At 40.7% G+C, this 26960-nt stretch overlaps 1 protein-coding gene across 2 annotated transcripts in view; it reads right to left on the bottom strand.

Moving 5' to 3' along the window:
• The window catches only part of EHBP1 (EH domain binding protein 1), a 206711-nt gene that overhangs the window by 143458 nt on the left and 36293 nt on the right, over nt 1-26960 (bottom strand). For both annotated transcript variants that reach the window (XM_054290233.1, XM_054290234.1), the window contains exons 4-5: nt 26239-26334; nt 17315-17368 (exon numbers count right to left, since the gene is read on the bottom strand). In XM_054290233.1, the coding sequence (XP_054146208.1) occupies nt 17315-17368; nt 26239-26334 (150 nt within the window). The remainder of the gene's footprint in view (nt 1-17314; nt 17369-26238; nt 26335-26960) is intronic.

The following is a 26960-nucleotide window of genomic DNA, read 5'->3' as shown; positions in this document are numbered from 1 at the left end:
GTGCTACAGGCACAAGCACTGTCAACCATTCCAAAGCTTCCCTCAAAATAAATTCACATGTATACAAAAGGCAAAGACGTTCCTGATGGCTTGTTTATTAATATACCATGTTGCCATCTAAAACAAACACAAGAATAAATTAATAAATACAGAATATCTCAAATGGAAGTATTTTCTTCTCTACTTCTTGTCTGTGAAGTTAACATAACTTATGGATTTTTTAAAAATCTCAGCAGTAATTAATATTTGACCCATCCATATTTTAAAATATTCCTCAATTAAAAGCAAATTTAAAAAACAAAACTAAAAAATCCAACAAACATAAGCAGATTTAATCTCATGATTATTGTTATGTAGAAGCATTTAGGAGACATATGCATTAATCAATTATCAGAAAGTAGTGCTTCAGTCCCAGGTAGTCAGCAACAGCACTCGTATAACATTACAGAGAGCCTGATGTTTTGGCAAAACGAGAGCAGGAAAAAATGAAACTAAAAGGCATATTGTACATGTGACCTACAGGACTGGGATTATTACCTCTAAGCTTATTAAGAGTAAAAGCTGTCAGTCGGACCACCCCACAACCAGGGAGGAAAACTGAGATTGCTCAGCAGCAAAAGGCATAAAAAAGGAGACGTGTCTTCTCGGAATGGACGGAGGCAGAGAGTGAACCACAGCCCTGCTTCAGCTATCTGAGCAGTAATTGGCTCACAGGAGCGACTGCCACGTTAAGGCATTACCATTATCTAGCTCACATAACTGGAAATTCACGCTCTGTTCTTTAAATTGGCTTAACCAGCAGCATCTGCAGCACTTTAATTAATTACAGCAATTGGCGTACCTTAAAAGTAGATGCACAGATCTGAAATGATAATGCCCCGTGAGTAATAATTGTAAACTAGCATTAAACCAGACCTATCCTAAACAAAAACTAGGGTATACTGTTGGGCTTCAACAGAAAACAAGCTTCAACCTAGTAATTATTATTGTCTGCCCAGGTTCACCAACAGATACTACAATTCTACGTGACACTTTACATCCAATTAGCTCAGGAACGCAGAAGCTCACAACATGTACAGCAAAAATCTGTTCAAGTTTGATGCTCTCCTGTCAAAATTTGCTCAGGCACCTAAATTTGGGGTTCCTTGATAGATAAACTTTGAGTTAAAATCATAACAGAGACTAATAGCCACTATTTATTTTTAGTACACTCCTTTTAAAGAAATACAGAAGCCAAACATCACAGTAAGCTCAGAAAGAAGTTTTTTTGACAGCCATTAGCTTTGCTTCAGTAAAAAAATCCACAGGCACTGTACATAAATGTGGATTTATTTTCTTTCCTGATATCTGCAGCTGTAAAATACAGAAGAATTACTTGGAAAAAAAATTGGAGACAAGAAGTTTAAAAACTCTTTTGTTCCTTTTATGTACAGCGACTTGAAATCTTTACTTAGAAGAAAATAGTTTTTAAACCCTGACAGTGAAATCCAGGTACACATCCTGGAAAAATCTAAAAGTTGTTCTTCATACCATTTCCAGCCAGAACACAAAACACTACCAAGATTTGTTGTGACTTGCTTCTGTACAATTTCTGGTTTAAAGACAGATTTTACATTTAATTAGCACCATGCTGCAAAATGGGACACAAGAATTTTAACCAGGCATCTTGCATGTAATGGAAGTTGAAACATTTAAATAGCTCAGTGCTACTGAACTAATCAAATTCATAGGTAATTTAGGGGTCAGAATACCTGATTTAAAGGCCACTACCAAACCAAATGTGAATTTCCCATTTATCAAACACCAGTCTTATCTTTTACAGTCGTATGAAATAATGAAGCACAGCTTTCTTGATTCGAGTAAGATGTAAAGTTTTGAACATATTTTTAACGCAAAGAACACCAAAACCAAAAACTCAACTAAGGGATGACTGGTTTTAAGTTACAAAAACTTTAACCTTCTAATAAAAATAGATGCTGCACAAAATACACCTTTGTGCAATGTTGTCCCGTGCCCATTTCTGAAAGCATGACTGTTCTTCTTGTAACTCACAGAACTCACACGGAGGCACAACCTCAGCAAGGCAGAGCACAAGCCCGAACAGCTAAAATACCAAGGCTGATGTAGCAGCAAAAACCAAAACCAGCAATCTTATGTAGCAACTCACACCACAGAGACATGCAAAAGGCAGCCAGAGGAGAAAAATACCTTTTCTAAAGCAGCAAAACCAGTGACTGTGTTTATATACTCCGTGCCTACTGTGTCTGGGCTGTGCAGACAGCAGTGAAGCTTCACTGGTATGTGTAATTTTAAGACATGAATATCTGTGCTCAGAAATACTCTGATAACATGTTTATCTGGGGTGTACAGAAAACAACTGCATGCACAAATAAACAGATACAGTCAATGTAATGACGTTCATCTCCTGAGTAAATCTTAATTTATAAATTCCAGTCTAGAAACAATATGTGCTACTAAAGCACCAGCCTCTGAGGAAAAGTGGCCACAGTGCAGGAAAAATAAAAAAATAAAATAATAATTCTTATCTAAGCCTGATAGTTATTCCACACAGTCACCCATTTCTGATGGAGAGGGATCACAAGTGCACAATACAAGTTATTCGTTGACTAAATATCACCCTGAAATGCCTGGCTATAAAGGTTGGAAGGATTAACACAAAAGGTCCCACTCCAAGACAAATGTCTCCTTCATAGTTCAGTTCACAGCCATCACAACTGCTCAGTCAGGCCTGCATCCCCGAGCGCCAGGCATATACCTGCTAACCAAACACACCAAAGACTTGGAAAATCTCTTGTTGATTCTGGCATCTTTTTAGAGGAGATTTTAATTACCACCACAGAGAAACAGACTTTTTAAACACGTGAAAATCCCAAATAGTTTCCGCTTCAAATCTCAGCACTTTCTGAAGCAACTTCCACAGAGGAATTACAAATTTGCCAGGCTGGCATGATTCACATGTCACTTCCTCCCTTCTCCTCATTCAGTCTCTCACCTTTTCCTAGTAAAAAAAAGTGAGACAAAGAACAGCTCCTCCCCAGTTTTAAGGTGCTTGCAGAAGCCTCACATGATTTAACTGCACATTTATATAGAGGCCTCTTTTCAAAATAAATAAAGAGAAATTAATTAATTAGCATGCACTAAAACATGTTGGGGTCTGGTTTAACAATAAAATCACTTTGTGATTTTTCCAACAAGCTGTAAGTTTTAAGGGAAAAAAATTGCTACTGCAATTCATATTTCTAAATATGCATTTGGATTTAAACATTCTTGTCTTATAATTACACTCTTTCACATGGCCTCACATTTCAGAAACTATCTGAACTGTGCATATCTTCTTTTATTTTCAGTAACAGACTACAGCATGAAAACTAAGATTTCTACAGGAGCAAAGGCTGAATTTTAGTGCTAAATATTTTATCCTTACTGGATGGTAAGGATATTTTTTCTACTCCCTCTACTGGCATACTTTAAAAGCAAGTAACAAAAAACCTGAAGGGCATTCTAGCTTGTAAAACATAATGAGAAAATACTTTTTGTAACCTCAAAATAATTGTTTGCACAACTCAGCAAAACATTATTCTTAAATCTTGGGGATTTCTAAGCTATCAACAAATTTTTGGCAGATTTCTTCATTGTAAAAATTAACTGAGCACCTTAAAAAAAAAAAAAAACTATCCTGGACACTCTGTGTGAGAATTACTATCAAGTAGTCCCATCACCTGTCACTGCTCTGATCAAAACAGGTCACTCCCTCAAACATACTCCATGGCTAAAAGACCCAAAGAGTGATCTATGGAAGAGAAATCTACATGATTACCACAAGTCTACATAAATAAGCAAAAATATCCTGAGCTTAACGAGTTGCTACTTAAATGTTAGACAGTGCTCTGTGAACCATTTTATATTAAAATTGGATAGTTCTAAACATCACACATACAAGAAGCATTGTTTGACACAGTGCCATTTTGATGATAAATTGCAATCTACAGCTCAAATAATTCTAGCCAGGGATTAACATTTCAGAGGCTGAGCCAGAGATTATGTGTGTGGATCTTGAATTTCATCATCTCCCTTCGGCACAATACCTCATTCTTCCTTTTTTCATCTATTCTCTCATGAAGGGTCAGGAAAGCTTAGCCTTGCTGTTTCATTCATTTCATCTCTACATTAACCAGATACCTTGCAGTCTTCAGTTCTTACGTGTTATTCCATTACAAATACTCCAGCCACACTGCACTGTGCTCCAGCTAATGAGGCATGTACCAAATCAAAGGCTGCCATCAAGTGGCTGCAGCACACTGCCAGCACTATGCAAAGTTAGTGCTCTGCACTGCTTTCACCAGGACACACTGTGCAGGGAGCATTAAACTCTGCCCTGATTTAAAGCTTTGGGGCAAATCCAGATGCTAAGAGATAGTGGTCCCACACCATTTCACTTCCTTCCTTTCAAATTCCAAGGTCCAGCCTAATAGCTGGCACCACCATGCAGAAAATGTTCCTGTTTCTCACCAGTCTGGATCAGCAGGCTTCAGAATTTCTGCCATCACGCTGCTCATCACTGTGCACCAGTGGAGACCAGCCTCAATAACCAGTCAAAAGCTTCCCAGCTAGCAGTGGGACAAGAAGGTGACACAGAGTGGAGGTTTCACACCAGATGGGGAGAATAAACACAGTTTCTTGTGCCACCATACCCAGTTTCAAATCAAACTGTATTAGAGATTGTTAATCCCTACTCATCCTGAATTTGAGGATGATGTGAGAGCTCTTTGTTGCAGTGATAGTGATGAATATCTTCAGCATTACTCAGCAGTTTGAAGCAACCATGGCCTGATAGATCATTCTTCAGCACAAGCATTCCAACCCACCCACACAACTGGCCTTTCCATACAGCTGCTGAATTGCCACATACCATCAGCTCTAAACCACAGCCTGCTACTCCAACTCATCTTTGCCTGACGGTAGAAAAACAACCAACCACAACCAAAGTAAAACTCACTTTCAAAGAATCACAGATTCACCAAATGGGTAAGGTGGGGAAGGACCATAGTTGGGACCATCTAGTCCAATCCCCTGTTCAAGCAGGGTTCTCTCAGAGCATGTTACTTAAGACATTGTCCAGATGGATGTCCATCTCCAGTGAGGGAGACCCCAGCACCTCTCTGGGCAACCTTTCTAGCACTTAGTCACCATCACAGTAAAGTTTTTCCTCCTCATGTTCAGGTAGGCCTTCCTTTGTTCCAGTTTCTGCTTGTTGCCTCTCATCCTATTGCCTGACACCACCAGGAAGAGCCTGGCTCCATCCTCCAAATACTGATATTTGTTGATAAGACCCCCTCACAGACTTTTCCAGCCCTAAAGAGGCTCAGCTCCCTCAGCCTCCCTCATAACTGAGGTGTTCCAGTCTCCACAACATCTCCAGAGCCCTCCTGTGGATTCACTCCAGGACTCTCTTGTACAGAGGGGCCCAAAAGTGGACACAGCACTCCAGATGAGGCCTCCCCAGAACTGAGAAGGGCAGAATTACCTCCCTCAACTTCCTTCTTCTCACTTTTCAGTGCAACAAGACAGATTTTTTTTCCCCAATGAAGAAGAGTGGTGTCTTTCTGAAAATTGTGGCAATTTTGCTACTATAGAGAAAAAGCTTTGCATGCACCATGGGACAGAAAGGTTTTGCATGGTAGGGATGAAACTAAAGATTACCCAGATGTGTCTTCCCAGATCATGTCTGTCCACAGCATGACTTCCAGCAATTCAGCTGTCATGTAAAATAACACCTTCCATCTTGCAATTGCAATGAAAATATCAAGAAAATATTATTTGAATGCAATTGATGAAGACAGACACAATTCTCTTCATTTCTGAAAGGGCTTGGCTCAAAAGTGTAAAAAGCTGAAGAGCCATGTTCTCGCTGCTGCCCACAGTGCCTGACCATCCAGCCTCCCTTGGTCTCCCCTTGCCATTGTCATTAGCCATGTTTTGCATCTTGGACTTCTCAGTTTCTGATGTTTTTCTATGTTTTTTTTTTCCTATGTATTGTTTTCAGAATTTATTTAGCACTTGGAAGTAGAAAGCACTACCAAATCTCACATTTCAAATAACTTCTCACTCTTCAACAAGAGAAAAAAATGTAAATATAACTAATTTTCATTTCAGGGATCTACTTTACAAATAAAAATAGGACACAGTTCTTCACCTCATTTTCAGCATCACTTCTGGTTTGGTAAATATTGTATGTGTTCTTTGAATTTTGTGCTATGCCTTCTTGAGACTGTTTCATGGAGTTGTTTTGCTTCAGGGAGGAAAGATTTAAGAGTTTCTTTAATCTTATCCCTCGCTGAGCAGAATACTCTTATAGTAGAAATCATTAAAACTATATTATAAAAACTGAGTCCTTAAAGAAAATCTCTGGAAACTAGTAAGTCTATTTATTTTTACCAGATGAAGTCCTCAGAGTCAGACACAGCTGTTTGCTATCTCAGGCTATGCTGCACAGGGTATTAAAACAAACTTGGAAAACCTGCCACCCATCCTGCTCAGTCTGCCATTCTACCACCCTGCCAGGGAGGGCACGTTGGTTTGATCTCAGTTCCAGTCTACAGAAAACCCTCCAGAAGCAGAAATACTGCTATTTAACAGTGCAATGTAACACACAACTGTACCATCTTCAGCCTGTACATGCATCATGCTTTCTATATCTATATCTGTATCTATATCATTGCTGAAGTAGAGTGCTGTGGTTAAGGAGTGGCTGTCCCTGATTCAGTGTTCACACTGAGACTCTCCAAATCATGCTGCACTCACTCCCTGCCCCCTCCTGTCTGAGGACTTGCCCGCTGGAAACTGGAGCTGCATTTACCCTCAAAGAATTTCCTGTGGTGGTCATTCCTCCTCTCAACTCACATACCCGTGCTGCCAGGGCAGAGGTGGGTTTTCCATCCCACTTCCTCCTGTCCTCCATCTGGTCATGGAGGTAAAACCCCAGGGTACCTCGTGGTGTGAACCCCCTCTCTCAAGCAGGGCCTGCTTGCTCCCAGTAGCAGAGACTCTGCTCTGCACTGCTGGGACACGGGACATTTCTTCTCCAACTTGCTGGAGTCTTTCCAGTCTGTCCACAGTCCTGGACTGTCTTTCCACAGCTGAGACCCAAGATGTTAGGGAGGCAGAGAGATGATTTCCATATTGCTGGAGTCAGGCAGTCACCTGAAGCACTGCTTGTTCTCCTTTCATTGACATCAACGCCAGTGAGCTGGCACACAACAATGACATGCTCTATACAAATTTCCACCATGAGGATTGTGTCCCCTGGACCTCATATGGATCTACAGGGGACTCCTGTAATCCCTTACAGATTACCTCTAGCACAGCTGTCTCAGGTACCAGGTAGCCTCCTCTGTGGTATTCCACCTGCCTGAGCACACCACTGGATCATCCTTGGGAGACCTTTGCTGTGCACTTGGCAGGAGTGGCCTCCAGAGACTCAGAGTTTCTGTCCTCTTCCCAATCCCCCTTGGCAATGCCCACGTTCCAGGGATCCCAGGTGCTTGGCTTCCATAGCATGGGCCATGATATCCCAGCACTGGAGCAGCCAGGTCACCAGGGGCTCCCCAGTCTGGCAGCTGAAATCTTCATCTCACAGCTGTCTGGAGCATGGATCAGGTGATCATCTCTGGCCCTGCCTCTTCCTCCCGTTGTGAGGGCCCTGCTTCCTCTTCATCCCTCACTATGCAAACTGATTTGGTCTTGGATTTCTCCTTCTGTACAGGACCAACTGCTACAGGCTGTCCCTCTGGTTCAGCTCAGTTTGAGTGGCCACGGTGCCTGTAGGTCTGACTTCCTCCTCCTCCTCCTGGGGGTGCTGTCCAGTCTTGAACTGTGTCTGCTGAAGAGCAGCCAGGACCCAGAACACTGCAGTAAGTTGCTCCTCTCTGGAATTGCTACAGCCTTCTCCTTGCAAATACTCTGTCACATTACCAGGGTTCCATTGTTGTTCAGGGGTGAAGCTCCAAACCACTGGAGCAGAGAATTTCCCCAAATACTGGCCCGTTTTCTCCCACATTCCATGGCACTCATGACTGTCCATCCTTGGGGCAGACCTTTGAGTGACTTCCCAGAAATCTCTGTCCTGACTAAGCAGGTGTGGACTGCACTGAGAAGGCACAGCAGACACAGCAACAAGAAAATGCTTTCCTTAGCATCCAAGGCAAATACAAGATTCTCAAAAGCTGTTGTAAGAGGCCTGAAGGAGGAAAAGGAGTGAGAAGCTGGGGAAAATCAACCTCCTCTGTTCCCCTCCCAGACTGCAAAAATTAACCCTGTCCTGGCCAGACCCAGGACATACAGTCCACCGTGCTCAGAACAGCAACTTTTGAGTTCAGGGATGCAACTCTCTATGAGTCATACATTTAGCAAAAATTCAGTTTACTCTTATATTTATGCTAGCATGTGGAAACAGAGAAAACACTGATAAGTTACAAAATGCCCTTTACAGCAACTCATTCATTACCATTTTATTCAGAAAATCTTTGCAGCCAAGACTCAGGTTGTCATCATACTTAAGCTAAACCAGAACAGGTTTGTTTCTACTGCCTGGCAAGATTCAAGAAGACATTTGGGCTCATCAATTATCAGATATTGATAATGCAAAACACTAAGAAAGGAGAATCTTCACAGGAAAAACACAATGTGATGGCGTAGCATCAATTCAGAATGAAGAATATGCTGGGAGGGAAATGAATGAAATGGCATCAATTAAGTTATGGAGGTCAATTAATTTCTATTATATTAAACTCTATTAAGACAGCTAACAACCAAAGATAAGAGGCTGAAAGAAATAACACTCAGAGCTATTACACTGCCAGATGATTTTCCTAATAACAAGGGTTTTCAGGAAGCCAGAACTCTTATTTTCCTGTCAGCTGGCTATAGTTCTGCTGCTGGCCACTATTTTTAAATAATATGCCCTCAGTTAAATTACAACTGCTTGCATGTACAATCCTATCCAGTTACTTAATGCAGAGCTACATTTTACACAATAATGGATATTTTAATTCTTTTTTTGACACATATTTCCGTACCTTGAGCACAGGCAATTGCAAGGTATCAACCTTGCAATCAACCAAAATATTCAATTTGACTCCCAGATTATCTGCCTTTGAAGGTGACTTATGTCAAAAACATTTTTCATTAAATGCACTGCCATTTTTTCCATTTTCCATACTGAATATTTTGTACTACATGGCAGCAGCACACACTGCTGTTTTAACACCATCCAGCTACCAGGTCAAAAATGAAATTTATCCATCATAATGCTGCCCCAGACAGTGGTATTTTACATAATGATATTCTGAACCGCATCAAGAGCAAACACACAGCCGTGACTGTATGGAGATGTAAAAACACACTCAGACACGGAAAACCAGAAAAAATGTGGCAAGCTGAACAAGCTTAAAAGCAAACACTTTTCTATTAAAAGGCAAGTTGCTTGGCTCAGCTTATGCCTGGAGTATGATTAGAACCCCACTGTAAAACAATCACCAAGACACTTTTGTGTATTTGATGTCTGAAAGAGAAACGACCTCATGCAGACTCGGGCTCTCGCACGCGCTGGCCAGTGCATTTTACTGCTGATTTCCTATGAATAAACATGTGCTAAGAGTAGCTGAAACACACTGCTGCTTTTAAACATGCCTAATGTCGTATTAGGGGTTTGTTTCCAAAGCTGTCTGCCTTGTTTATCAGCTTCCCCCCTCCAGCTGGCAAGGGACACCACTGATAGCAACTCCAATCAGCTGCCTTGTACAACTTGGCTATAGGAGACAGATTCCTCCAGCAGGAAATAGCCTCCCCTCAAAAACCCAAACAAAATGGTCCCAAGCAATTTAGAAAACAGTTGTACTTTACTGCTGTGAATCAATAATAACTGTATAAATTAAATGCTGCCGTGTATGTTCGTGTACCACACTTTGTGAGACACAAAGCCAGACCCTCACACCCGGGATGCTCTGCCCAGAGCCCAGGACCCTCCTCTTCCCAGCTGCCACTTGCAAGACCCTCCCATGCAACTGTAGCATAAATACCAGAAAATGAGATATCTCCTTCACCAGGAAATGTTAAGCCAAAATGCTGTAATATAGTTTTCAAAATTTCCATAGCATCTGCCAAATTATATTTGATATAGATGCACTTAGTGCAGCTATTTACACAGCATCAGAAACAACACTATAAAGCACAGTTTGGGCACTGCATTTCATTTAGGAGATGAAGATGGAATATCAAAAGAAAATTTTCATCACTATTTTTGAAAAAACACAGTAGAGAAGACATTGATGGACTCACACTTCACACTTATTCAGGATTAAAAAAGCTATAAAATTGTAAGAAGTTAATTAGATATTAGGAGTTATTTTAGCAGTTTCTCTAAAATTCTTATTTAAATACGATTTTTGTCATCTCTCACCTCTGCTTTAATAGGTTATTATGTATTAATGACAGAAAGGATTCACAGTGGCCCTAATTCCAGGTGATCTGGGCACAGTCTTGTTTTGGTCAGAAGGAAAATGACATTGCAGACAGTAAGTTGTATGTCCTAACAGGACACTAACAGGCTTTGCCTGGGGATACAGGAGGGGCTGCAGGTCAAAATATCAATTAATTAACTGTGCTGTTCAGAAAAGTTTATGGAGCTCTTGCTCTCACAATGCCTGCCTGAAACCAGGGCTGCTGGTGCCTCCCCTTTGTGCTGGGCCATGTAGAGGGGAAAACACCCACAGTGTTTCACACTTGCCCTAAATACAAGTGGTAGTTTACCTGTCCTACAGCATTTGGTGTAAAATTTCTCCAGCAGAACTCAAGCAAGTGCAATCCACTTCCACTATCTTCTGTACTTTTCAGGGAAGATGCCAAATCCAAGGAGATTGTTTAAGCAAGGGACTCCTGTAGGGTCAGTATGGACACACAGGGGAGTCACCCACTCTCAGATACCCCAAGGCACAGTGATCCACTCTGTGCAGAAGCCTCTCTCCTGCTCCTTTCCAGAGTCAGGACCCTGCCCCTGTATTTCCCTTGTGGTTAAAAGTGCCCAGAAAGGCCATCATGGAGCACAGAAGGAACAGCAATATATTACTGGAAAAGCACAGGATCAGGCCTCCAAGAAAGATTTCCTACCCCGGTTCCTTTACAACCAGAGCAGCCAATCAAGACAACAATTTCTGCAAGTTTTGCTCCAAAGGCCTAATCTCGGAGATTTCTCAACTAGAACAAAGTGCTAAATATTTAATGTAAGCAAAAACTAAAAGTAAAAGGGGTTTTCTGAATCTCTATTACATTTAAAGCAGAACAAGAGCGAGACAGCTGACAAAGCAGCATTTAATTCCTAGCTATATCTAAACCAGAATACTCAGTCTAATTTACACAGGCAGCTAGTCACAGTTCACATAATCACACACAGCAGAATATGACAGGGGAATTAAAGGACCAGGAAAGCATGTCTGAACTATAAGCTATTCTAAATATATTAAATGCAGACATTTAATTCAGAAAAAAAAGCTAACCCAATCAATTATTATTTTAAGCAAAAAATTACTTCAAGCAAAAAATGCAAAATGAATGCATAGAGAGGCTTTAACTACTGTTTCTTAAATAAAGGAAATAGCCAATTTAAACTAAAGCTCTCACATGGTACAAAGATGCACTAGAAAAGATACCCACAATTTTGTAATAAATTCTTATATAGCAACTGATCAGCAAGTAAGGAATTCACCCTGTTCCTAAGTCAGTCCTTTCCCCCAGGTTCCTCCAGCAAATGGCATCAGCAGGACTCAGAATTTCAATTCCCTAAGCTATGCTGGCATTTGCTCCCCAACATCTATTTCCAGACACAGGTGGGAAGGTTAGACTTGGGCTCTCATCCAATGTAGGGCAAAACCTGCCCTTGCAGAGTTAGTGCTGCAGCAGTCCTGTAGTAAAAGATATTCAACCACTCAGTAAAAAAGTATGCTTTTACCAAAATTCTGGGTCACTTACTCCTATTCAAATAAGTTTTTTCTCTAAAAGATTCATTGGGAAAACAACATATTCAGAGCGGTATCTGGTGAAAACTTAACTTTTTGCTAATACCTCATTTTAGTCTATCACATTTAAAATTGATGTCTTTTAAGACTAGAAATAAATTCATTTCTATGTCCCACCACCTACCCTCTCTTTCCCATTACTTTCACCTTATTTGTCACCTTTATTAGTGGTGTCATGCCAGGCATTTCAAGAGAGAGAAATAATCTCCCCAAACTTGTGAGTGATAAAACATGCTCCAGGGCATTCAAAATGAGAAATCATCATGAGCAACCATGATCCAGAATTTCAGAGGCACCGGGGGAAGGGTGGACTGGGGGGGTGTCAACTACAAAAGAACACACATGTACCAATAAAATGAAGTTGATTATGTCAATTGTTCTGTAATGTTTTCTAATGTTTCTTTTATTTTGAGGCTTTGCTGATATTTGAGTGGAAGCCAATTCAGAACTCTTTCTAGGCTGGGGTTCCTGAAGTTACACAGGAGCAACAGACAGAAGGAAAAGTCAGATCTCATTTTTTCAGCTTAAACTCATTAGTCTTTGTAACTCTTCCCTAAAGGCCAGCACAAACAGCAAACTCTAGACTCCTTTTTTCTCTCATTCCAGAAGTTTCAGTGGGTCTATTTAAAAAGGCATCATTAGAAAACAGTGTCTAAAAAGGCATCAAAGCTTTTTCAAAGACTCTCTGAAAAGGACAGATGCAGAACTCAGTCCAGCTTCCTAGATCTCAGTGTAAGAACAGCCTGGAAATTCTGCCTGGAATGCCTCCCCAGGCAGGTGACAGAGTGCAAGCAGAGCTGGGCACAGTTAGTTCCTGAAAGCCATGGGCAGCAGGAGCAGAGCAGGACACTGAGCACTCACATAAATGAATCAGTGCAAAGAGAAAGCTAATGACCTGCTAATGCAATCACGGGAAGTGAAATCCCACATGTAAACACTGTCACATTATTGGGGTCGATTAGTCAGAGGCAGAAGGAGGGAGCCTCCAGCCACTGAGAGCAGACTGTTCTCCAGAGCTGCAATTGCTAAGAAAACCAAGAGCAGCCTAAAGTGCATCAACAAAGATTTGGGCCAGAATGATTCCCCACAAGGACAGTGGAGTGTTGGAAGAGGCTGACTGGCAGTGCTGCAGAAAACCCACCTTAAATTTTTTTTTTTTAAACTGTGCTTGTCTGGAATTCTGCTGCCTTGAGGCAACAGTACAAGACAGGTGAGGCTGCCTCCAGCTCCAGCTCACAGGAATGTACAAGCAAAGCTTCAACAACAGGTGGAGCATGTTTCTCCATTCATCTGCCAAGTCAGTAGGTCTAGAATTAGCAAAGACCAAGTTTTAATAAGCCTGCCACATAAAAAGAGGGCTACAGTTTGTGTCAGGAACAACAGCAATTATTGTCAGTGGAATTTCCTACTGGAAAGGGCTTGCTCACCACAGCCCTGAGCCCCAGGAATGACCTATGGACAACAGTGAAACATAAGCACAGGTGGGAAGACAGAGAAGCCTACTATGAACTTTGGAATATATTGCTGTGCTAGACACACACACATGGGCTCAAAAATATTTCTGACAAAAAGCTGGGAAACTTGTTTCATAGTCTGTGCAGTTTCAAGTTGGAAAACATTCCATGACTTTAGGCTTCATTAAGAATGCAGGAAGTAACTGTCTACAAAACTGCCAGCAAACAAGAAAACATCATGGTTTGTCTTCAGTGGGTGTTCTTATGCACTTTTCCATGCTTTGAGTGTGCTAGGAAGCAAAGTGACATTTTTTCCATTGCTTCAGATACTTCTATTTGAGACAAAGTTCTTGTACATAGAGCCAGTGAAAGCTCCCACATCTTTGGACCAACTTAAACCTCCTCTCTTCCCTCCTATCCCTGTCTCATTCCATTGGCTAAGCAATCTGCAGTGACCAGGAAACCCAGCCCAAAACTTCAGGTCAGCTGAACTCTTCTCAGAGGTGCAGTCTTTATTTCAAAACTGCCCTCCCTCCTGGCACCTCTGAGGGACACTGGATGAGCTCAGACAGTGAAAGGAACCAAGTGTGGAAACAGCAGGAACCAAGTGTGGAAATAGCAGGAACCAAGCGTAGAAACAGCAGGAACCAAGTGTGGAAATAGCATGTGTTCAAGTTACCCACAGAAGCAATGAGAGAGAAAAGTCACTTACTAGAGAAAAGGACTTATAAAATAGAAGGCAACTCATCCTTGTTCATTAAATGGAATAGGAAAATACACTAACACCAGTCTGTGGGATTTTGAAAGCCTACTGCCACTCTACACATGAGCAAGTCTTATTCTTAGTTATAAATTTCCTGCTCTCCTACTTGCAACAACCAACCTGAACACTCAATGTTATTATTCAGTAGAACATAAAATACACCAAAAGAATTCCAGTAACTGCGTCATGACATAAAAGCAGATAATCAATTACACAGATTGTGGTTAAAGAGAGATTAAATTAGAGACAAGAAAGTTATCAGTAAACATACACAGAACACAGCTGTGAAGGAGATAAAGACATAGAAAAGGCTGATGGAAAATGAATACCAAGATTTAAATGGTAAGAAACTGCACTACAATCAAACTATTTATGGATTATACACACAGTAGATGACAAAGTTCACCTACTAGAATACAAATAAAGAGTGGCTAGGGCAATAAAATACAGCAAGAAAAAAAATCTACAATAATCAAGGTTACAGATTATGAAGTAATGTACATATATCCCCAACAAGAAAATAACCACAAAAATCAAGTGTCTTGTTTCCTTTTCATTTACAGCATGGCTTTCTTGCACAAATCACCCCATCACTACTTAAAAATCCCTCTGAAAGTGCAGAATAAACTTGTTTGGAATTTGGCAGCATCTGCCTGCAAAGGCATCAACCTGCAGCTGTATATCTCTTCTACCTGGTCTTTGCTCAGTCATACAGAAACATAACAAAATTATTTTGGAGACTGACTTATAATACTAATTCAAAAAAGAAACAAACTCAAAATTTCTAGCAGAATTCACATAGCTTCACAATTAAAGCACATCCCTAAGCTCTTCAGACTTCAGTATTTTGTGTTCTGAGTGTTGCTGACCAAAGAGGAGGGGAAGCCCTGCAGCCTATGAGGACAGAAAACATCCCTGGACAAGACAGAAAAGGTCCCAAAGGACTCTGAATGTCCCCATGCTTTCCAAGTGACCTAGTCTTGCCAGGTTAATAACAAATATATTGTTGTAAACCCAGGCAAAATACACTTTAGGCCCGAAGAGGGTAAATGCCTGTAATTTAAGGAGTGAGGAGAACAACCTCCTGCCTCCCTGGCTCCCCTGTTTTTAACAGGCAGGTGTTCCATGCTCTGGAATGTCAGCCAACCATTGGAACACCCGTGGCTTTCTAGAACCGATGAACACGTTTTCATTCACCACTAAGTGGAGCTGTTACCCTGGGAAAAGAGTTTCTCCATCTCTTCCACTGAGGAGAAAAAAAAAAAAAAAAAAAAAAGGGAAAACGAGGTGATTGAAAGCAGCCAGTTTTATAGTTTCTTAAGCTCTAAGTAATTTTTGTGGTAAAACTATTAATATATAATTCTGAGGATACTACCTCTGTATCCTCCAATCAAAGAATAAACATCTACCTATGTCACTATTTGGCAGCTCTTGTGAGATGAACTAACAGCACAACTGAGGCTGTGAAGAAGTTCCCACATAACAAAGATTGCCCTGCACAGCTCAGCAAAGGTGAGAGGCAGAGAGCAAGAGCAGCAGGCAGCAGAAGGTCTGCTGACCCCTCTACGTGGAATACACTGACATGTAAAAAAGCAGGACACAAGCTCAGTCTACATATAAAATCCTGGGAAAAAAATCATCTGCAAGTCACAGGAAATCCAGCTATACCCAGAGGGGCTGGCTGAGAAATACACTGACATTGTTTTATCCACAGCTACTTGTATGGTGACAACTACATGGAGACTTCCCTGATTAAAATAAACTACGTGAGAAAGAAAAGGAAACTCCAGGAAACAGTAACTAAACTATGTTTTGTGTTAACAAGTGTCATAGGTGAAAATAGAAACTTGACATTTAAAACAAAAGTATAAATAAAGCATTTTGCTTTCAGCCCTTTTAAATGTTCAGCTACTGGTGATAGGAATAAACCTTAGCTTTAGATATTCAAATCACTTTCCAATATTGACAAGAAAAAGAAGCATTTTTAGGTAAAAAAAGATATAATGCAAAATCCATTGCTTCCCCACACTTCAGTGCTATGTGGTAGAAAAGCAATTTCTTTTTTGTTTAAAAACAGCATTAAAATTATGTTACTGAGAAACAGTCCTTAATGAAACTGTGTTAATGAGCAATAAACACTGTCTTGATACCACAATCCTTTAAAACATATTTGAAGATGAAGTTTCTTTTCAAGCCAACCCTGGGTACAGCAGCTTCCCCTTTTTCAGCCAGGCAGCCCCGGAGCGGAAGCTGCTGCCCGGAATAGAGAAGGGAAAGGAAAAAAGTACTTCATGCAGCCCTTGCTCTGTGCAGTGTCCAGCAGGGCACTTTGGCAAAGCCTGGTGTTTGTGCAGCCCTCAGGAACTCAGCTCTCTTGGAGAAGCTCTGGGAGCTCCTGCCTTGGAGGAGCTGAAGACCCACAGGAGCAGCTTTTGGGTTTTCCTGGTGCACAGGACATGCAGAGAGATCCCAGGGAGCAGCTCATGACTCTCCTCACTGCTGGTCCCACCTCCCCATCCTGCCCAAATTCCTCATCCATCCAAGGCAAGCAGCGAAGCTCTGCTCTCCCCCAGAGAGTGGCACTCAGGCTCAGCAGGGTGTGCTGCCCTTTGGGACATACAGATGCCATAACCCAGCTCTGACTCGTTCAATGCCCTGCTCAGACACAAATAATGTGTCACAGCCCATAAAACAGTGAGTCATGACCCAGCTCCAACTTGTTCACTCCATTGCTCACAGCACTCTAATGCAAGGCAGACTGAGGCTTACAGGGAAGGAGTTTGAGCAGTGTAGTACAGCACTCCCCTCTCCTGCATTTTAATTGTAACATAGGTATTTATTGTACAACAGGTATTTTAATAAGCCTTCATTACTACAGAGCTAGGATTTATGGTGGTTCAGCTGCTCAAATTCTATTCAAGACTTTTTCAGCATCTGGACACCTTATAATCTTTTTAAATGATTGTGTGTTATATGTATAAAAAAACCAAAACAACATTCCAGCTTACATTCTCTATGACAAACATCCATTCCTTGTCTTCAAACTCTTCAGCATGGGGATCCTAGAAAAACAAACCAGAGAATTTGAGTCTAAAAATAATCCAGGATGCAAGAGATTGCAAAACAGCCAATATTTTCATATACTCTGAATTATATTTACCCACAGAAGACGCCAGAGAGAAATATTTAGCTAGGATGGAGGCTTTATGGGATGTCCATTATATGATGAACAAGTTGGAGTAAAACTGCCAGTGAGGATTTAATAGAGACTCCTAACATTACAAACTTGAGGTTGATGCTGATGAAGCCTGTAATTCTGTTTCCTTTCATCCAGCAGAAAAAAAAAAAAAAAAGATAAATCTCTCTTTAATTCTCAAGTCCCACTTCCCAAATAAACAAAATAAATCCAAATCTTGCAGACAACAGTGGAGGGAGCCACTTGCTTCCACCAGGAGTGAGAAGATGCTCACCCCACCCTCCCCAGGCCCAGACTCTGTGGGCACAAGCAGAGATCCAAAGTCACAGCTTCAGCACAGCACTTCCTTCCACTGCAGATTTCTTAAATACTTATCCTGAGTTCACAACATTTCTATGGTATCACATGTGAGGATCAGAAAACATTTTCACCAACAGGAAGAAAAATAACAATGAAGTTCATATATTTGGCGCTTTTTTTTTTCAATTTAATGAGCTTTCAGTCTGCTGGAGTGGTCTGCATTGTTGTTGTCTGAAAGCAAAATAACACTGGAGAAGGCAGTAAGTCATTCCTCTCAAGCCTCTATCAAGGATCCCACTTTAAACAAAATATTTTTTTTTATAATTAATCATCCAGTCCAAGTTCTGAACAACTGCAGCAAGACTTCTACTCTTGCAAAATAGATTCTCACACTAAGAGAATGTGTCTTGAGTCTTTCCTTTTATATGAAACCTGCTTTTGCTATACCTCAATCCTATCCTATTATTTCTAGTTACAGAAAAACACTCAATTACTCCTCTGTCCCTGATGTTTGCACTCTCTTTGGAGATAAATGTCACTTCCTTATCATCAGCATTTCCCAACACCATATATGAGACCCTTCAGCATCTCAGTTTTCTTGCTACTATTTGGCAGCTGGTCCTGACACTAAACCAAGCACGGCAACTCCATCTTGCTGCTCTAAATTAACAAAATGCATCAAGAGACTTTGCTCCCATTTTATATCCATTAATACCATCCTTTTATTTTTCCCAGAATGCTACAAGCCTCACATTTCATCTTCTTGACTCACCTTACCTTAGTCTTTGCTTTAATCCTTGTTTCACTTCAGTTTTGTTTTGAAGTCAGACAGGAGACAGAGGTACTGTACCACTTTTTAACTAGTTCTCTTTGAATACACAAAATATTTTGTAAGTAACAAGCTTATAGCACCAACAACCAGAGAGAAGTTGTCATTTGGGTTTTTAAAATTATTCCAGGACACAAAAAACTCAGGAAGGGTGCTCTTAAATAAATCTCCTCTTTGGATGAACTACAATAACACCTCTAGGAGGATATTACCCATCCCCTCCTGTGCATCCTTCCTCCAAAACCCAGCCAAGTTACAGGGGGACTGTGAGTTTCCCACACAGTCCCCCTGTAAAACACTATCAGTGAAAGAATATAAGATGCTGCTAAAAACTTATGTCAAAACTGATGATTCATTTTTATACATGAGTAAATCTTCTAAGAGGTTTTTTTAAAAATGGACTAATTTAAATACTGCACATGAGTGTCAAAACATGCTGTACCAGTAACCATAAGGACAGAAGGGCAAGTAGATGCATACAAAATTATACTGAGGTATCTCCATGTTCCAATTAATGTCTTGTAAATATCAGATTATGTAATTATATCTCCATCACATTAATCAGGTTTGTGGAATTCTGCATTATGTAAATAAAGCACAATACCTGTGGGTTTGGTGTATACTATATAAATTCTACAGATGTAACTAACTTTCTGTAATCCAACTATTAAATACTTAAAATTTTTAAGAGTTAACCTGGGGCAATTACCTTTCTGTTTAATTGCTTCCTTTGATACAGCATGAAATGACATAATGAGATTTAATGGGATCATTAACCACTTTATGTTTTAATAAGCTACTCCATAATAAGTGACTCAACTCTTAAATATTTCATCCTGCTCAATTTTTTCCCCTACCTCCCCCAAAAACTATTAGGAAAAGCTTGCAGGCTGACCTAAAACTGCTTCCAAAGTCAGGGTCCAATATTTTATCCCATGTAACAAACAAAACATTCCTTGTTTTGTTTCTGCAAGGCAATCATCTATAAAGCCAAACCAAGCTCTCTGTCAGTGGCAATAAAACTCACACCTCTGAGGGCTACAGAACCAAGTGCTCTGCTGAATATTTCTGATCATCTGACAGAGCAAAATAACACTGTGTAATGCAAAGACTCCTTCACGTTCAACATTTTAGCATACACGTGAAAACAAGTTGTGAACACTTCAGGAAGATAAATGCAGTGTATTGCCCCAAAACAGCCCTTAAAAGCTTCAAGGACTTCTCTAATGAAGAGCCTTACCAAATGTTCAGAGAGTATAAAATATGCTGATATATGAACACTTTGCATATGTGTAGGATATTTCAGATTTAAAGGCGAATCCAGATTTTTTAAGCCATATTTCTTGTCACTTTTAAAATGTCTCCAGAGAGAGAAAACCCTGAATAATTTTTAAATACATAAACCTCAGCATTTCCTTCCAAAAGACATATAAGTGGCTTCACTCTTCCACTAAAATGCTTTTATCAGAAACCCAAGGAGCAGCACAGTGTCCTATTTCTAATTAACTTACAACTTTATTAAGTGGTCACGTAAACAGATACTTGTATGATTATAGTTATAACACAGTTTCTTGTATGATTACAGTTATAACACAGTTTCTGTTGTAAACAACATGTTACATTTGGGGCTAACATTTCCTCATGTAGTCTCCATAACAGGTGTTGTTTTTATAAATCTGGCTAATCTTTCATCTTATTTTGGATTTGAAGACAGTAAATACCAGTTAAAAAAAAAAACACAACACCAAATACTTCCCTCACTGGCTAATCTATATTCTCCATTCATTCCCCACATAAAACTCATGTGATGTACCTAGCAAACTGTTATTTGAGGACTATAGCATTGGTAACTATATTTTAGGAAAAAAATGCTATTCCAAAGAAGAATAACTCTGGGAGTAATGGTTATAGCAGCCTTTGGAATGCTCCAATTCTGTATGAAAGCACTCTCTGGTAACAGGGCACACAAAACCTCACCTCACCTGCAAGCAGATGCAAGCAGGGAATACCTAAAGTCAAGAGTTATAAGCAGACCTCATTCCCATTTCTTAAAAGCAAATGATAATGAAAATTACCCAAAAAGATCAAGGAACAAATTGCCTCACATCTGACTGTAGCAGGAGGGGAGGTGGCAAGAGATTTTTGTTTTTTTGATAATGCATATTTTCACCAGTGTACCACAGATGCAGAACTACACTCCATCCAACATTCACTATGGTCTCACCATTAACTCAGAACTGTAAGTATTAGGGCAAATGGATTGAACAGCTTGTTGTTCCTCCTCATTTTACTATGTTAAAAAACAATCATCATTTTTAGTACCAAGACAGTTGTCTCAGTTTAATGTTCCTTTTCAGCATCTTTAACTAAGTTTTAGAGCCTTTTTCCTCTATCCTTCTTTCCTCTCTTTTTTGTCTCATAAGATGACCTTAGTGTGCCAAAAGTAATACTCAGGTAAGAAGAAAATAGTAGGGAACTGTGCAAGAGACAGGACATCAGCTTTTCTTTGCAATCCCACCCCTTAGCTTCTTTCTGTGACACCATTCTGCCCAGCCACATGACAACTACCCAAAAAGTCAACTCTTCTGGGCTTAGGAAGAGCAAAGGATATGTCAGACACATTTTTCTGTTCTCTGTTGATCAGCCCATCCTAAACCCATTCTTGCCAAGGACAAGATCCTTTCTGCAGAGTTTACAAGGTGGTTTCAGATGACTGAAGGTAAACCTTCTCCAATAATTCCGGTTATATTCAGATTTACTTTTGTATTTCTTGTAATAGGAACAAAGGACATATCAGGGGACTGCTGCTTTTCCTAATCAGCAGTCAGAGTGGGTAGGGAAGATGTTCAGCCTGTTAGCCCCTTCCTCCCTTCCTTCCCCATGCCTCTTCCCTAAGCACTCCTGGTTTTTGAAGCTTGTCTTTCAATTAGATCACTTCATACCAGCCCTAATCTTCAGTCTTTCTTCTTGGGGAATAACTGCTTAAGGACTGTCACAGTGAATCACATCAAACACTGACAGGGTGTGTGATCTCCCTTCACCAGTGACCTGCAGCAGATGCTCTGGCTTCTCCAGCATCTGTCCTCAGCTTTTGTACTTGCCTGCTTGAAACTGCACAAGACTCAAAATTTGACCCAATTCTTGTTGCTTTCAATGCCGATTACAGAGGTCTGATTAGTCTAGGAAATCACATACAACTGTGATCAGCTTTAATTGGAGTTTCCAGAAAGCAGGGAGCTCTGGGGAGACTGGCAGAAACATCCCTGTGCATCACCACACCAAGCTCACACCTTCCAGTAAAGCCTCTGGGCTAGAAAGGCAACAAGCATTCAATGTCCTTTTTTTTTTTAATATCTTTTAAAAATTAGTCCCCCACTAATCCTTTAAGTTTTTAACCATTTAATTTTTTGATGTGCAAATGTGCTTACTTCCCCAAGCTTATGATTTTTATATCTGACACACAACACCTTGCCTATGGAACTGGTTTCCACTCCTGTGAGGTATTCTCCATAGTGTCTGCTCAAGCCCCTGCTCTGAACTAAGTATGCTCTGAACCTGAACTTGGTCTTGACTTAAGAGAAATGGCTTTATGAAGAGGTTTTGGGCTGATTTGGGTTCTTTTTTTTCTCCTCTGAGATAGCACATTGGCTTTCATGCAGTGATCCTACTACAGCGTGACCAGTTATTATTCTATAAAATCAAAGCATGACTGACTTGTGCTTTCAAGAAGAATTATAGGGATTTTTTCTGAGTAATATGTGGAAACAGGAATACTTTCAACTACACAAGCATGCCTTGATAATCTATTTCATTCTTATTTTACTTATAATTATTTTTTGTGTGCTTAGAAAGCTATGCCTTTAAAAATGTCTTTTTCAAACCTTGCAATTAAGAGTTGGTAATGGTCCCTGCTGTTGAAATGGTACATTGGTGTGATAAACCATGTACATTGCTGACAAAACAAGTGTTTTGTGTAATCCAATGAAGCAAAGTCCATGCTTACTCCTGAAGAACAAACATTTTTGAACAGAAAGTCGCTTTGCTTTTAAGCTAGAAAATAATGATGTTGCAATTTAAATCCTCATAGTACAATTGATGTTCATATAGCTTTACTAAAAGCATTGAGCTAGCTTGGCAGTGAAAACTTCTGGTTTAAAATCTCTCTCAGCTGATAAAGATTTGTGTTTGTATATAAACTTACAGAAAAATATACAAGTTTTCATACATGGTAGCTAAACTTTGCTAATGCAGGGACTCTAAAAATTTAACTTCTGGAGCACAACCATGGTAACAAAACAAAAAAAAAGTGGGAATTCAGCTCTGGCTTTTCTGGCATTTGTGAATCTTTCCATGAAAGTACTACAAATTATGGATTTTAAATGCACAATAGGCTTATTGTTTCATGATGTTTCTTTCTCCCCAGTTTGGTTGAAAAAAACCCAAGGCATAACTAAACATCAGTGTGGAGCTCAGCAAAGGAAGAAGTTAAAGTTTCAGAACAAATGGAACTTTTTATGTAACTAGCACTTCAGTGGCTGGATGGGCAGGAGCTACAGCTAATCAAGGGAAGCTAAATCAATATATCCATATGATGCTTTTCCACACATGACTCCAGGGCATTATGAAATTTTACCAGCAGCCCAGAATTGATTGAAACAAACAAACAAAAAAGCTTACATTTACTTGAAATTGAAGTTTTCAAAAGGAAGGCTGTAATCTCTTCAGTACTTTGCTTGTGCAAGAATTACAAATATGCTGTTGTAAGCAAGGTAACACCCAAAGTAGGGCTGCGCAGATAATGCAGAATATCTCATCTGTTGACTGATCACAGGGACTTTGCTTAGCCAGCTCTCAAGTGTCCACACTGACTACTGGAGAGAAGACTCTCAACATTCTCATCAGCACTTGAAACCTTGACTTATCTCCTAATCCTACCAGCAACACATTTCAACAGCCACTTACGAATGCGCTGCCACTACTGTGTGAATCATTTCCCACAACACATAGCTGTCTGTCTGGAGCCCACTCCTTCCATTCCCAGCAGCACCACTGCACTCATTTGTTATCTGTGATTGCTGCACAGCTCTGTGGGAGCAGCCAGCTCCCAGCTCTGGGCTCTGCCAGGGTGGACACGGAGACAGCAGCTCCCTGAGCTTCTCGGGGTGGTGAAAGTGAGCAGCTCCTGTTTGTCAAACACGCCAGGCTGAGTGCGGGCACTGCAAAGTGCCAAACCTTCAGCAATCACCCTCCTTTGCAGGGAATTGGCTCCAAAAAGGATTTTTACAGAACTGCAAGATGAGCAGCCTCTTTCTCTGAGCTTTACTGTTTTCAGTCTTTTTGTCCCCTTTCTTCTAGAGGAAGGAACAATACAAGAACCCCGTTCCCAAGTCAGCTGGCAGGCTGCAGAGTGCCACCACATATTTCCCTTCCCACTGCTCCAGTGCTGCCCAGACAATGCAGCAGCTGTGGGACAAACAGCCACTTCTTTTGACTGCCTCTGCCCAGAGCCTACCAGCTACAGAAATTCCAGCTCTGTGGGTGCTGGGACAAGTCCTGTGCTGCAGCTGAAGCATCACAGAGCCAACAAAGCCATCAGGGGACGGGGCACAGCCTGAACTGGGCCAACACCATGTCCTGCCTGCAGTCCCCTGCCCCTGAGAGCTGGCTCAGGCAGGCTGCTGCTCCCACACAGCTACAGCACTCCTGGGCATCACACAGCTCGCTCAACAAGCTGCTCCGTGCCCCACGTGCATTCCCTCACAGAGAACAAAGGGTGTTTGGCCACTCACAGGCACTCCTGTTAGAAGAGCTGGAGGATCAATTAGAGCAGACTTTACAGTAAGAGCTGCCTCACAGTGTGATGGTTCTCAATATTTTGATTATTAATCCAATGCTCATTTCCCCAGAGACCAGTGGGTACCACTTACAGAAGGCACAGCTCCTGGGGTTAGTCACACTCCTGCCTCTCCTCCCAGACCAATTCTTGTGACAGGCAGGCTCATTTTAGGGGGGAGAAAGAAGTCCAGTGAACAGATCTGCCTGCAGAATTAGTGCTGGGTAAAATTAAGCTTTTGTAATACCTGACACTGGCTCCAGAGGCCCTTCCATCCCTCACTAGATAATCCTACCCTCAGTCTCACTTACACAACTAACAAGGCTGCTGTGCTGTTCTACATAACAGAATCCTGAAGCAGTACAAGTGTAAATAAAAAGATGGGATGGCAAAGAAGGCTGGAAGACGCTTTCACTCCAAAGCCACAGTATCACATAGCTGCACCAAAGAGAAACTTCATTTCTCATCCTTCATATAACATCATAATCACAATCAAGATTTCTGTACATTTCTGCTTCACCTTAAATGTTGAAAATATCAAGCAACATTTACAGTGCTGCATAACCATGTTCAGATTGTGCAGACATGTGGCATTGCCACATAATGCTGACAAGTTCCTTAGTCCAAGTAGAGGTCCTTGAAGCAAACAATTTTTGGTAGTGAACTTTTAAATCTCAGTTGAAGACTACATGTTTGCTAAGAAAAGAAACAAGTTTATGACAGTTTATGATCACTGTCAAACTGAGAAGTTTGTGCTCATGAATAATCCCAAAGGCAGGAATTTTAAAAAAAGGCTGGGGGGGGGAAGACAACCCTCTTTTTTTAGGTTTAATGAATCAAGTAATAAATTCCCATTCTAAGGCTAATCAGAAGCCAACTCCAAGCTCAGGAAAGTCCCCAAGACAAAGAAATACAAATATTAATAATTAGAAAGAAGTATGTTACTGTTTCCCTAGGCTGCAAAGGGAGCTGTCAGAAATAAGAACAGTCAGAATGTAGATGAAGGCACCAGAGTAAAGAACGAGGAAGAACTATGGAATGAAAATCCCAGAAATCTTCAGCCTCCCACACTGTCACACATGCAAAGCTGCATAGTTTATGCAGAAAGGGTCTTGCCCAATGATATTTGGGAAATAAGTTCTAGCATAACTATCACTTCCTCCTCCTACTTCACAGACACACAAATAATTTTTTTTTAGTACAACAAATGCAATTCAAAAAATAAAAAATTTCCCTGTACAATCTTATAATTCTCTGTACTACTCAAATACTGCACATCCACTCTTACAGCTGCAATCACATCAGTGCTGTGGTGTTTGTGCAGCATTCTAAATAATGGGAAGTGAGGAGCTGGATTCTGCTGCAGCAATAGCATGCACTGAAACCCTGAAACTGAACAAGGAAGTCTAGAAATGACTGTGTTATGGCAACTTCTCCCTTCCAGTACTGAAAGGAAAGCTACCAGGTTGTAAGCCATGCCAGGTCCTTACACATGTCCTACGTGCACAGTTACACATATGCTGGACTCTGTGCCAATGGCTCACCATAATCAGCTCAGTGGGTATTTCTGTGTGTTAACTAAACTACAGAAGTCAGCTTTGGCAGGGAACAGACCATCCCTCTCACCCAGACCTGAACTGAGGACATAAGGCTGGGCAGTTAATGACATAAAACCAGCAAGATTAGACCTTGTGACTATAATCTGGCATTTCCAGAGGGAAACTGTCATGTGTTGTTTAGGAAATATAAAGATTATGCTTTAAAGAAAACATACCTTGAAGAGAGTCACAGTAATTTCAACATTTTCAGGTACAGGCCACACCACCAACCCACGGTATGGGTTCTTGATTCCAGGCTGCCAGCTGTGTGCCTAAAGGAACAAAAATACCCATTAGAAAAGTGCTGACTTGACTCCCACAGGACCCAGGGCATGCAGGTAAAAGTAACATAGCACTGACTCCAAAAAGGCACATCCCTAAACCCATGACTCTGCTGAACACTTCAAAGGACACAATTAAGAATGACAGTCAGGAAACTCAGACCACCAGCAGTCTTTTCCATTGAACCAAAGCTGTTCCTCACAAGGTCCTAAATTCAGCTTTTTTATTACATAGCACAGGTCAGGACACTCAGAGCCTTGCAAAAATTAAGGCTGTAGGGTCAGAACTTCTGCAGCAAGCTGAGCTGTATTTTGGGTACAACACATAGTGCAGGTCTAATCACATTTACACATAAATGGAACACGACATTGTATTTGAGGAAAGTGAAAACAATGATTTTTAATGCTACTAAAACATTTAAACTTTAATGCTACTAAAACATTTAAACTTTTAAGAATTAATAAGCTGGAGTACCAACATCTAGAAAACATAACAAAAAACCCAACAGTTAAACAGACTGAGAACCTGCCTACCTTTGAGCATCACTTTGGATTAGTGCATGGCCTGTATTTACATTTTAACAGCTAGTCCCAGAAAACACCATGTGTGAGCATTC

The sequence above is a fragment of the Melozone crissalis genome, unplaced genomic scaffold (genome assembly GCF_028551555.1).
Source record: "Melozone crissalis strain CALT ecotype California unplaced genomic scaffold, PUWL_Pcris_2 ptg000081l_1, whole genome shotgun sequence".
Lineage (NCBI taxonomy): Eukaryota > Metazoa > Chordata > Aves > Passeriformes > Passerellidae > Melozone > Melozone crissalis.
The sequence above is the reverse complement of the archived record's forward strand: the minus strand, read 5'-3'. Positions and strand labels throughout refer to the sequence as shown.